Here is a 12,242-nt window from a genome sequence, read left to right on the forward strand (position 1 = left end):
CAAAGGCTTTTTCTTCCTTGACGGCCCTAGGAAGACTAAGTTAACTCCTAGAAACAAATATTTGCAAACATGGATGCTTAATAGACTGCTGCCCAAGCTATAAACAATGAAACTTGCTCTCCAAAAAATTCAACTACTCAGTTATTCTAGTACTAGCTTCAAGGGAAGTCACTTTATTTAGCTATTTGTAACTTCTCAGTAATTCAGAAGGCGTTGGTTGATTTTGTTAATTTTTATTCTTAACCTAGTAATATACAGAATATTAGACATGCTTTACCAGCTAACATAACATTTTTATTTTAATGTCTTTTAGTGGGGGAAGGTTTGGTCAGCTGCAAATATTTTACAGCACTTCTGAGACTGACATTGTAGCTCTTGCCATTGAGCAAGGTGAGGATATACTGACCTATTATGAGTCGCCTGTACAAGGAATTCCTGACCAACCATCCAAGACCAGAGTGAATGTGTCAGCAGCAAGTGACCCACTGTATGCCTGTGCAACTCAGTGCCTAAAAGAACAAGCATGTTCAGCATTTACATTTTCCAGTGCCTCTGAGATTCCCATCTGCCTCTGGCTGATAACAGAGATCGGGCCATTAACTAACATGTCAGGATTATGGACCTACAAGAAAAACATCAGCAGTACATCCATTCTGTTTAGCACACAAGCCATTGCTGGTAGTGATTATGAATCTATCACAGGACAGTGGGCCATCATGCAGGAAGGGGAAGAGTTTGCAAATCTCACAGTTACCATATTCCCTGACAGCCTGCCAGAGCTGGATGAAAAATTCACTGTATCCCTGTTGAAAGTTGAACTATTGAACATCTCAGCCAGCTTAAAAAATCAACCAACCATTGGACAGCCAAATACTTCCACAGTTACCATAATGATGAATGGGGATGCCTTTGGAGTATTTAAGATCTATAGCGTAAGTCCCAATGCAACAGAGAAAGGTCTATATATTGAAGTAGAAGAACGTCCTCAGGCCATTGTACAGCTAATGATACACAGAACAGAAGGCAGCCTGGGACAGGTGACAGTGGAATGGCGTGTTGTTGGTGGAACTGCTACCCCAGACTTGGATTTTGTGGGTGTTGGTGAGATTCTGGTGTTTGCTGAAGGTAAGGCAAGGTTTAGCACTAACTTCTCTTGTCTAACACTAAAGAAAACACAAAACAAACACACACAAAGACCACAAAGACTGAAAAAAAAAAAAAAAAAGAAAAAGGATGAAAAGTAAAAATATTTATGCATTTTTTAAAGAAATAGTACAGTGTGCATTATAAAGATAGCATTTTTACTAAATAAATAAGGAATAATATTGCTGAAATAGGTGTTGTATTGAAGATACTGAAAATGAGAATCAGGCCTAAGTGGTCTTTTGTTCCTCAGTCAATACAGTACTAATTTTTAATGGTATATCTTTTTAGATTCTGAGATTGTATTGATTTTGTAACATAACAGGATAGTTTAAAAATTGCAAATAAGAAATGTCTGTGTCTGGGATTATTTAAGCACTGACATGTATTTTATATTTTCAAAGTCTGAGATAATTGAATAATTGTTTTGAAAACAATTTATGCAATTGTAGTAAAAATTCTAGTGTTCATTTAGTTTGCTAAATAAACTGAACTTAAATGAAGGGTTTCCAGGAATGATTTGGAAACTGACATCTAATTATATTAGTGTTTATATGTTTACTAAATCTATTTTCAAAACACTTTGAAAGGCAATATAACAAAAAAATATATATGTATGGGGTAAACTGATAATTAGTATAGTTTAGGCGCATACAATGACCAATAGGATTCTGTTGCAAATTGTAATGTATTTTAGAGACTGATAATTGATTGTTTACTGCTTACATTGTCATTCTTTGATATTCCAGAAGACAGGTAACTAACACAATGACAGCCCACTTTAATGCATTTCCTGGTCCATTAAATATATAGTCAAATTTCATGTACGTATGTCTGTATGTGGCATTAGAAAATGTATTCACTTGGTAATTCTTTTTACAAGAATTATATTCCCCTTTTCTAATTACAATTTGAAAGCTGGAGAACTTATAAAGCAAATAAAAATTCTTGGCATTCAGAAATTATGGCAACATTGTTAATTTCTACAGAGTATATTGAATATTTTAGAAATTATATTGACTAATAAAATATTTAATTACTAATTAAATAAATTTTCATAACGACATTCAATAACTTCTAGACAGGTATATAAGTAAAGATTCTTCAGGTCCTTTTTAATATTAGTTAAGTATTTACTGCTGGAGTAGATGGTTGCATCTTTTCACAGGTGATTTTCATGTGAACACATAAATATGTATATGTTCTTCTACTTCTAGGTGAAACAAGAAGGATGGTCACACTGACCATTTTAGATGATCCAGAGCCAGAGGATAATGAAAGCATCATAATCAGCCTGGTGCATACTGAAGGAGGGAGTAGGATTCTGCCCAGTTTCAACACTGTCACAGTGGTTATTCTGGCAAGTGACAATGTGGCAGGAATCATTAGCTTCCAGACAGCTGGAAGATCTGTTATTGGTCGAGAAGGTGGGTTCTGTGTGTTGACCACACTCAGTTTGATGAACATCACCTCCCATTTCTGTGCTTTCTTTTGAGAACCATATCACTGTTCAGAGAATGCCAGCAAACAGAGAATAACCACATACTTAGCATGCATTTCTTTGGATTTCTAACTCTTGTAAACATAGCACTTAAATGAAATCTATGGAAATGATGAATAGACCATTTCCAAACTCATATTTCACCATTTGTTCTTTCCTTTCCTTTTTCTGAAGATTATGTCTTGCTTCTATTGGCATTGCATTTCTAAGCTCCTTCTAGAATTTCTCATTCATTTATATCATATTCCAGAAGTATATATAAACCCCCATCATACAGAGCAGTTGCTACTCTTAAGCAAATATTATCTATCACTTCCTTAAAATTTATTTTTAATTATCTAGAAAATATTCTCACAGAAGAAGAATAGGAAAAAATCTTCCATCTTTCTAAAGTTTCCCTTCATACTTTTTATGGCAGTTTATTTTAGGAGTGTTACAATTTTGATGTCAGTCAAAAGTCATGACAGTCACTCAGTCATGACTTTTGACATCGATAAAAGTTTGATATCTAGTGTCTACTAGTGTTTTAAGAGAGCATGTTTCATGTCTTACCTAGAGTTGGTACAGTTCTGCATAGGAGAGTAACAATATAAGTGGTGACTGCTTTTGTTAGCCTTTGCTGGAATCTCAGTGTATTGCAGTCTCAAATTTTTCTGAGATGTAAACTGATGGGTAGAGAAAACTAACAGAAATTTGCTGTCCAGGAATATGTGCACTGAATTTTTTGTTGGAAGAAACAGTCTATCTCAAAAGAACATGGTCTGATTTTTTCCTGTATTGAAAGGACGCCATAAGCTTTTGGGTTTTGCTTAGATACAGTTTGTGTTAATTCTATTGTGCCCAGTTTCCGTCCTTTATTACTCCACATTAGTGGTTCTGAAATGCCTGACAAGCCAGCTGCATAGCTGAAATAACTCTGCTATGTATAGTACGTATATAATGCTATAACTGATTCCAATTCCTTCAGCTTGTGAAAAACAGTGCATTGCACTGCATTATGGCAAGAAAAAACAGCCAAACTAGTTCACTTTGATTAAAAAAAAGGGAATGAGCTAAGGTCTTTATATGATTTCAGTGTTTTTACTTCATTTTCATTATCAAGTTTTTTCTTATGAAGACAAACATTATCAGACATAAATCCACATAGTGTTATCTTTTCTATTTATTATATTCTTGAACAGTTTCTGTTAAGCAACTCAGTCTTTTTTTTCAAGCTGTTCATATTATTTATCCCTGTGGGGAGGAAGGATTTGAAAAACTGAAGATTGGTGAGGAAAGACAAAAATAAGTTCATTTTAGAATTGTTTTTGCTTAGAGATCAACCCTGCAGATGGGAGATGTTAGAAAATACTCAATGTGAGAAAATTTAGTATTTGTGTTCACTCTGCATTGTTAGCTGTCAACCAAAAAGAAATGGATTTTTCTCACAGAAGATAACAGATTGTTGTTAAAGTCTTAAAACCCTTTCCCATAGACTTGGACCTCTTTGTAAGGGGGGAAAGGAGTTAAGAGGCTTGATGAACCACAGCCTGGTGAAGGATTGTCCTGCATTTCCCAGGCCTTTTGGTATAAAACACAGTGCTCAGGCCTGGGCACTTTTTGCCCTGCTAATATGGAATAAGCTTAGCAGTATTGATGTCTCTGTTTTGAAAGTTACGTAGTGGAACAAATCTTTTCTTCACATTTTAGCTGTGGCTGTCTTGGTATTACCTGCGTATATTCAGTTCACACAATCACCATATTGAGGCAAAGGCAGCATTTAAGTACAGGCAGAACATGCAACAGTTGTATGACTATGACTGAATTGGATGAAAACACACTGCAATAGTTTGAAAGAAGGAACAAGAGGAGAATTGATTAAGTCCCCTTCTCTTTGGTAAAGGCAGAAATCTAAAGAAAGATTTAAAATGGTAAAATATTAAAAAAACCCTATAAGACAATATAGTGAAATTAACCTAATAATACTTTCAATCTGCAGAGATCAGTTTGTATTTGTGTTAGTATTTCTTACTGGATAGTAATAACAAAGATTTTGGTAAAGCTGACTGATCTTTACATGAGTCAGTAGCTGACTACTGGAGAATCTTTAATTGAGATTAATTGTACTTCAGGTTTCTTATTGGTGCTTGGATTACAATGTACCGGCGTTCTGTATCTTGAAGTATTTTACAGTCTTCAATGAAAATTTGTTGTATTATATAATGTTGCATTGAAATAACCATTGTCTATATTGTGTATTCTGTGATTATATGAAAGTAATTTTTTTCTGTCAAATAATTTGTTTGCAATGGATGTGCAAAATTCTCAAATAGGATGAACAGATTTCAGGGCAGTGTTAAATGAAATGAAAAATCAGCTTGAGGGGAACCTGTAAATTGTCAGTCTGTCCTCAGATATCTGACTGTAGAAGCAGAATTCTTGTGATGTCAATAAATTTTTAATTCCTTTATTCTCTTAGAACTAGTGTCAGGCAACTTAAACAAAACTTAAATGAAGTTTGAAATGATGAGACTGATAACATACTAATGCTCTGTATTGGAAAATTGGTGTATAAAATTTTTGTATTCTTCACAATTTTATTTTTCAGTTTATTAAGGTCTTTTGAAGTTTGTTGTTTATATATATATCATTTGTAGCCAATATATTGGCATCTCTCAAATATTTCCTTACAAAACAGAGAACATATCCAGAAAGTGATCAATTTTTTTCTGCCCATTTTAGATATACAGTACTGTCCTGCAGTATAATGAGCACCCCAATTTAGTATTCCTTGAGTTACACTGTCTGTGAGAGTAGCTGTACTGCTCAATTCTGTATGCCATGGACTAAGAACATAACCGAACACCACATCTTCTCTTTCCCTTTCACAGACCTATCCCAGTGTTTCTCAATGGGGTAGCTTTTAAGTGTGTACATAACACAAAATAAAAGGTGGAATTATTCCCAGTTTTGCAACAGCAAAAAAAATTCAAGTCAATTTATAGCAATACTAAGTAATTTTCAGTCAATTGAGCATGGACCTAAGCTTACATGATTATTTCCAAACACCTCAATATTATAAATTTCTGTGTATTTCATGTCCGTGAAAACTAATTCCACACTTAAATACTGGCAAACTTCCATTCTTTGAACTGGGAAAATGCTATTGACATACAGATGCAATACACTTATGTATTATAAATAAACATCTCTCCTCTAATGTGAATATGTTGCATAATTTTACTAATATTACCTGCTGATCAATTTCATATCAACATAATATCTCTATTATTTATATATTTATTACATGCCTACATTTATAATATGTTTATTTTTAATATATTTATTACATGCCCATATTTAAAATATTTTGTACCAAATATTTATTTTGTATAAATCCATATAGATATTTTATACTTTATAATAGTATAGATTTTCTTAATTTTTCAAAAAATTCTAAATAATCCACTCTTTAAGTGACTATTTGGTTAAATATAAATGTGGAAAAAATACCATAATTGCTTTTTACAGATGCATGTTTTCATTTAATACTTATTATCTCTGAAATTGTAATAATAAATTATTAAAAATAAATTTTAAATTATAAACCATTAATGTTATGCTTCTAAATACTGTCCTTTTAAAATTATAAATTGGTTTTTTTTCTGGATATTCTCTAACATCCATAAACTGATTATATTTGTAAATTCAAACTCGCATACATGGAACTTGCAGGTAATTGCAAGCATTTTTCCAATGGACTATGTAAAGTCACAAAACACTGCAGATGTTAGGAACATGTCTATTCCTTGCCAGTTAGCTGCTGTAGAAAACTGTGTTAAAGCTGTGTGTAGAGCATTTATTCTGTGTGTAGTTCACAAACAGATACAGCTCTTTGTTTTGTGCATGTTTTGATAGTAGTTATGCATATGTACCAGGTTCCTTTATATTTTGAAAGGTCTTATCAAGAATGAACTAAATTCATAAAAACCCATGAGGAAAGAGTTTAGATTTGTGGGGCTTTTGTTTCAATATTAAAAAAAAAAAAAAAAAAAAAGATAGTACATAACTACTGGGAATCTCACTATTAAAAATATTAAGGTTTTACATAAAAAAATACTTTAACTGTGATTCATATTTTTTTTGTTTTCATCGTAATAGTTGAATTGTAGAAGAAGAACCCCCAAAATATTGCATTTTGTCCTTTGTTCCTAGGAGAACAACTGCAATTCCACGTTGTAAGAACTGCCCCAGGACTGGGAAATGTTACTGTTGAGTGGAAGATAGTTGGACATAACATACAACAAAATTTTGAATACTATTCTGGAATTCTCTTTTTTCCTGAGGTGAGTCCATAAGAAAATCTAATGGCTACAAGACAGTATTGTAATTTGAAGTGAGCTTACAAAGCAAGTATGCTTTTATAGCAGTCTTCTTTGTCTTGATATGATTAAACAGCAGGGAGTTTATGGTTTTCAGTATTTTAACCTGACATTTCTTAAAGATATTGCTCAAAATATATATGATAGAGTGTTATTACTTGTACTCTGTACACTAATGCCTTATCAGCTCATCAATAACGTTTATAGGGAATATTGAACACAACATTATATGTCCACTTGCTGGATGACCATATTCCGGAAGAAAAAGAAGAATACCGGATCATCCTATACAACATCAAAACAGAAGGTAATGCAGAACTACAGACTTCTATATCTGCTGTATCTAAAATTGCCATTTAGTAGTGTAATAGCCTTGTGTGTATTAAACCATTTTGGAAGTGTAGGACTACAAATATTGAAAATGTTGCAAACTATGAAAAATTTGTTGACATTTTATTGAAATAGTCTTGAAGCTTCTATACATTTATGTATACATATGATACAGGTGTCATAAAATAAATGAATATTCTTATCTTTTTAAACAACCTTCAAGCTATCTCTCTGATCTGTCTCTGAATTAAAGAAGTCAGAATATTTTACTCATTCATTGAAATTATAATGAGAAAAGCATGAAACCACATCCCTTCTGAAATATCCTTTGTTAAACTGGAATTAGTGTCTAAACACCAAACTAACTTGACATGGGTGGTGTTGCCGATAGGTGCTTGCCAACTTGCCTTAATATTTTGTTTACTCTTGTAACCTTCAGGATAAGTATAAATTCATACTTTTTATATAAATAAATACATAAATTTATTAAGGCAACACTTGTAGTAATTTCTTAATGGAATAATTGAGAAGTTGAATATAATTTTAACTTAATAAATAAATTATAATGGAATTTAGGAATTGTAATGAATTCTTTAAAAGTCTCTTTCCTTTTCCAACAGAAGTAGTTTAGGAAAGCCCATGTTTAGCACTGTCTTTTCAGATTTTCTCATTTCTTAATACAGTCTTTAACTCTATACTTATTATGCATACAATTTTTATTGTGATTGAATGTTTCTGTGCTTGTTAAAGAATGTAATTATATATACATTCCACACAATCCATAAAATTCAGTGAGCGCATAATGTGTTTGTTTGATTTCATTTGCAGTGTTACTGGCTGTCATTTGTACATAAAAATAGCAGTTCTTAAGATAAAACTTTATTTTCCTAGTACAATTGACTGTAGTGCATTGATTCTTTTGCAGGTGTTTCTCCTTCTGGTGCTGCTGTTTTGGATAGTCAAGGATATGAAGCTATTCTGACAGTAGAAGCTAGTGATGAACCACATGGAATACTGAATTTTGCTTCTCCATCCAGGGTAGTTTTACTTCCAGAGGAAAACAAAACAGTTCAACTTTTTATTAACAGAGAATTTGGATCTCTAGGTTTGTATAACATCTCCAAGAGAAATTAAGTTTTGTTTTCAAAATCAGTAGACAAATGAAAGCCATGACAGGGAGGCTAGAAATTCTGGAAAATTTTGCATACAATTGATGTTTTCAGAACTTCTAGGCTCTTTACTGCAGGCTTGGGAACTAAGTTTTAGTTAAAACTGAAGGCATAGCCTTTAATTCCACAGCAAGGGATCTGGGAGCTGTGACGTAACTAGTTGGCTCTTAGGGTTGTACTTTTATGTCCAGCAAATCTGTCTTGAATTGTCTGTCCAGAAGAAATAAAAAAACATGGGAAAAGGAGCTAGCATGGAATTATCATTCCCACAACATCCCTTCTTATAACCAGAATCTGACAGTTTAGGAATATCCCATGGAAAAAGTTGCATTGTTGCCTGAATTCAGTTTATGCCTCTCCTAAGAACTCTGTATTTCTTTTTAATTCAATTTTTCTTTTAAAATCAAATTAAGTAGTACTAACTTCAGTAGTGCACTGTGTGCCAAAACATTTTTTGTGGTTGTTTCCTGAGTGTTTTGATTTCCATTGAGAGATAACATATATAATCATTTTCTATCAACGTTTATAGACTATATGTAGACTTCTGTTAAAATCTCTTATATTTTCTTCCTCTGTTTTGAAGTGAAGTGATCAATTGAAACAAACAGTCAAGATCTGGGCACACTACAGATTTGTAGAGGAATTTAAATGTCATTTCTTTGTTTTCCCATTTCTTTTTTTAATGTCAGTCAGTATATAAATTACCTTTCAAACATTACTTAGGAAAATACTAATATATTCTAAGTTTCCGTTGTAAATGTAAAATCTTTCAACTGAACTCCATCTTTATTTATTAAAACTAAGATTCTTTTATACCTTATGTTTTATTTTATACAGATTAACTTTGAATTTCATTTGTCATTTTATCTCCAGGATCACTCTATTTAAATTTGCAATTTGATTACTGTGGCAGATTCATGAGATGTGGCTTTGTTATTAAAAAAAAAACGTATAGCTTTCCCTCTAGTAAAATTTATCAGTGTGTCCCCTAATTTTTATTCTCTATCAACATATATGTTAGTCTATCTGGGAAAGAAACTAAATTTAGAACTCAGAGCCTTTCTTAGACATCAGTCGTTCCTGAAACACTCTACTTCCCTTGACACCAAACCTGGTATTAATAGTACATTAGATGTCCCAGGTATGTAACGTAATATTTGCAGTTCACAGCACCTCAAATATATGAATACATTGGGTCCTAATGCTTTTTGGGTCCTGTGATCTTGGACAAATTATTAAAGGCTAGACTGAAAGAAATAAGTCCCATTAGTTTCCGATTAGTGCTTTAATCCTCTGGTTTGCAGGCTTTTCATTTTGTCAATGAGCATTTGGTCTCTTTTCTTTGTCTATTCTAGTGAACATTACATAAGATTGAAAAAAAAAGTGGTGTTTTTTTGTCACATTTTAAACAGGTGTTATCAATGTTACATATGCCACAGTTCCAGGATTGGTCTCCTTAAGTAATCAGACAGAGGGGATCTTGGCTGAGCCAGGAGCTGATTATGTAGTTGTTTCTGACTCAGTGATTTTGAAAGAAGGAGAAACATCAGCTGCCATAAATGTTACTATTCTAGAGGTAAATTCTATATCCTTTCACTCTATACTTATTGATATGACAATCGAAAAGGAATATTGTGGAACCTGAATCTTGCATGCTGTATTATTTGAAGCTATCAATTTTATGGCAATTTAGAAAGACTTGCTTTGGTGTTTAATGGTAAAATCACAGAAGACAGTGCTACTTATAGTTAAGTGAAATTTAACTCTCTCATTAAGACTTTATTTTCTGATATTCAGACCAGTGTCATTCTTTGCTTGCTACAGGCTCTTACTTTATCAGTGATTGCTATTTGTGCTTTCAAAATTGAGCAGAAATCTATTACATCTAGTTCAGTGTCACCAGTCTTTTCCTTTAAATGTTGTCTTGCTTCATAATTAACATTTTATGTAAAAATATTCCAGGAAAATGGAAACATAAATTAATTCTAATGTTGCTATGAGGTTAGAGACTTCTAGTGTGTTGCTTTTTGACAATTCTGTGATTATTTCTTAAAGAGAATGAAAATAGGATATACTGGATTTGTGTTTTGTAGGATGACATACCAGAAGTGCAAGAATTCTTCTTGGTTAATTTAACTTCAGTGGAACTTATCATGAACCATTCAACTTCCTCCCCACCTAGGCTGGGTAAAACAACTTACAAACAATTATGATTAATTTTATTTTTTATATAAATTGAATTCACATTATATTACTCTGGCATATCATTATTCCACTTGCCACTTCCCAGATAAGCCAAAATGAGACAGGGTATTCTGCAAGAACATTGTAGAACATCAAACATAGTTATTATTACACTGGCTTCTTACTTTTTGAAGCCTGTAAAAATTATAAGACAATTTTCACACAGTTGGAGAACATAGTTATCTCAAAAGTTGTGTTTGCAACATGTTAATGAGATTTTAATTTCCAAGTAAATGACAGAAACAAATAAGTACAAATAATTCCTTCAAGTAGTTCCTTTGCTCACTCTTTCAAAAGTATCTTTTTATTACTTTTTATCAGATTTACTTTTAGGAGTCATTATCTACTGTATTCCTACTCTTCCACAGAACTTCATTAATTGCTTGCTTACTGAGTTCCTCATTCTGCTGCTGAACTCATTAGCACAGCTGCCATTGGCTTTAAAGACAGTTGAGTTATCCTGTGGCACCAGTGACTAATTGTGCTGATTATTTCTAACATCTTCTATGACTCTTTTTCCCTTTCTTTGCATGCGTATTGAAGTGACAGAATTAACTCGTTACAGACTGAAAGGTAACTTGCGAGACTGATTGCTGATGTACAGACACTAAGCTGTGATTAGTTGAATCTAAAATTTAAAACATAGAAAGAGTAACATTAAAGTATGAAGGATTTCCTGATTTAAATTGTTCTCAGTGCCGTATAATCTTAACTTCTGCCATAAGTGGTTAGCAATCTGAGTCATGACCATTTGACTCTGATGTACCTAGGATGATCAGATAATAGTTGTAATCCATGAGGCAAAATTTTGTCCTCATTATAAAATGTCACAATTAATTCTGTTATCAGACTGTTTTCTAATCTTGCTTTCTCTTTTTGTATATTTTCTTTATAATTATTGAGAATTCAAATCCTTGTTGGTCCAGTGCATTTGTGCTCTTGCTCCATCCCATCTTCTAGAAAAGGTGGAAGAAAAGGCCCAACTCTAATACAAAAGTGCAAGGAATTAAGAAAAGGGAAAATGTTCAATACTTGAGAATAATTAAAGAAAAATGAATAAACTAAATGGATAGAAGGAAAAATTAAGAGTGTAAAATGGCAGGAGATCATCAGGGGAGAGGAAAGATGCCAGATATGAAATAGGAGGTCTGATGTTGAAAGTGAAGTATTATAGATCTTCAGTGAGTTGATCAGATTATGACATGATGAGGGAAAACACCAGTTAGGAATCTGAAGGATCTATATATGCACTGTAATCCCTATGGATTCCTAAACCTTTCTGCTGTCTGTGTAGAGGTGTTGCAGCTGCTGTTCATGTTCATTACTACCTTACAGTGTCAGATTTGGATTCAAGGCAGTGATCTTTTATTAACTTTTATCTGATTTAATAGAAATCTCTCTGGTGGATCTAAAAATAGTATATTTACTATGGATTTAGTGGAGTCAATTTGTTTTGTAGAAATTGTCAGTCTTCATTTCTTTTCAATTTTTATT

At 32.8% G+C, this 12,242-nt stretch overlaps 1 protein-coding gene across 1 annotated transcript in view; it reads left to right on the forward strand.

Annotated features, from left to right (window-relative positions):
* ADGRV1 (adhesion G protein-coupled receptor V1) overlaps positions 1-12,242 on the forward strand; it is a 271,213-nt gene that overhangs the window by 48,683 nt on the left and 210,288 nt on the right. Inside the window, exons 33-40 of the mRNA XM_053931503.1 lie at positions 314-1,125; positions 2,361-2,570; positions 6,839-6,969; positions 7,213-7,312; positions 8,261-8,440; positions 9,917-10,080; positions 10,598-10,691; positions 11,292-11,321. Coding sequence (XP_053787478.1) covers positions 314-1,125; positions 2,361-2,570; positions 6,839-6,969; positions 7,213-7,312; positions 8,261-8,440; positions 9,917-10,080; positions 10,598-10,691; positions 11,292-11,321 — 1,721 coding nt within the window. The remainder of the gene's footprint in view (positions 1-313; positions 1,126-2,360; positions 2,571-6,838; positions 6,970-7,212; positions 7,313-8,260; positions 8,441-9,916; positions 10,081-10,597; positions 10,692-11,291; positions 11,322-12,242) is intronic.

Source organism: Vidua chalybeata, chromosome Z (assembly GCF_026979565.1).
Source record: "Vidua chalybeata isolate OUT-0048 chromosome Z, bVidCha1 merged haplotype, whole genome shotgun sequence".
NCBI classification, from domain to species: Eukaryota; Metazoa; Chordata; class Aves; order Passeriformes; family Viduidae; genus Vidua; species Vidua chalybeata.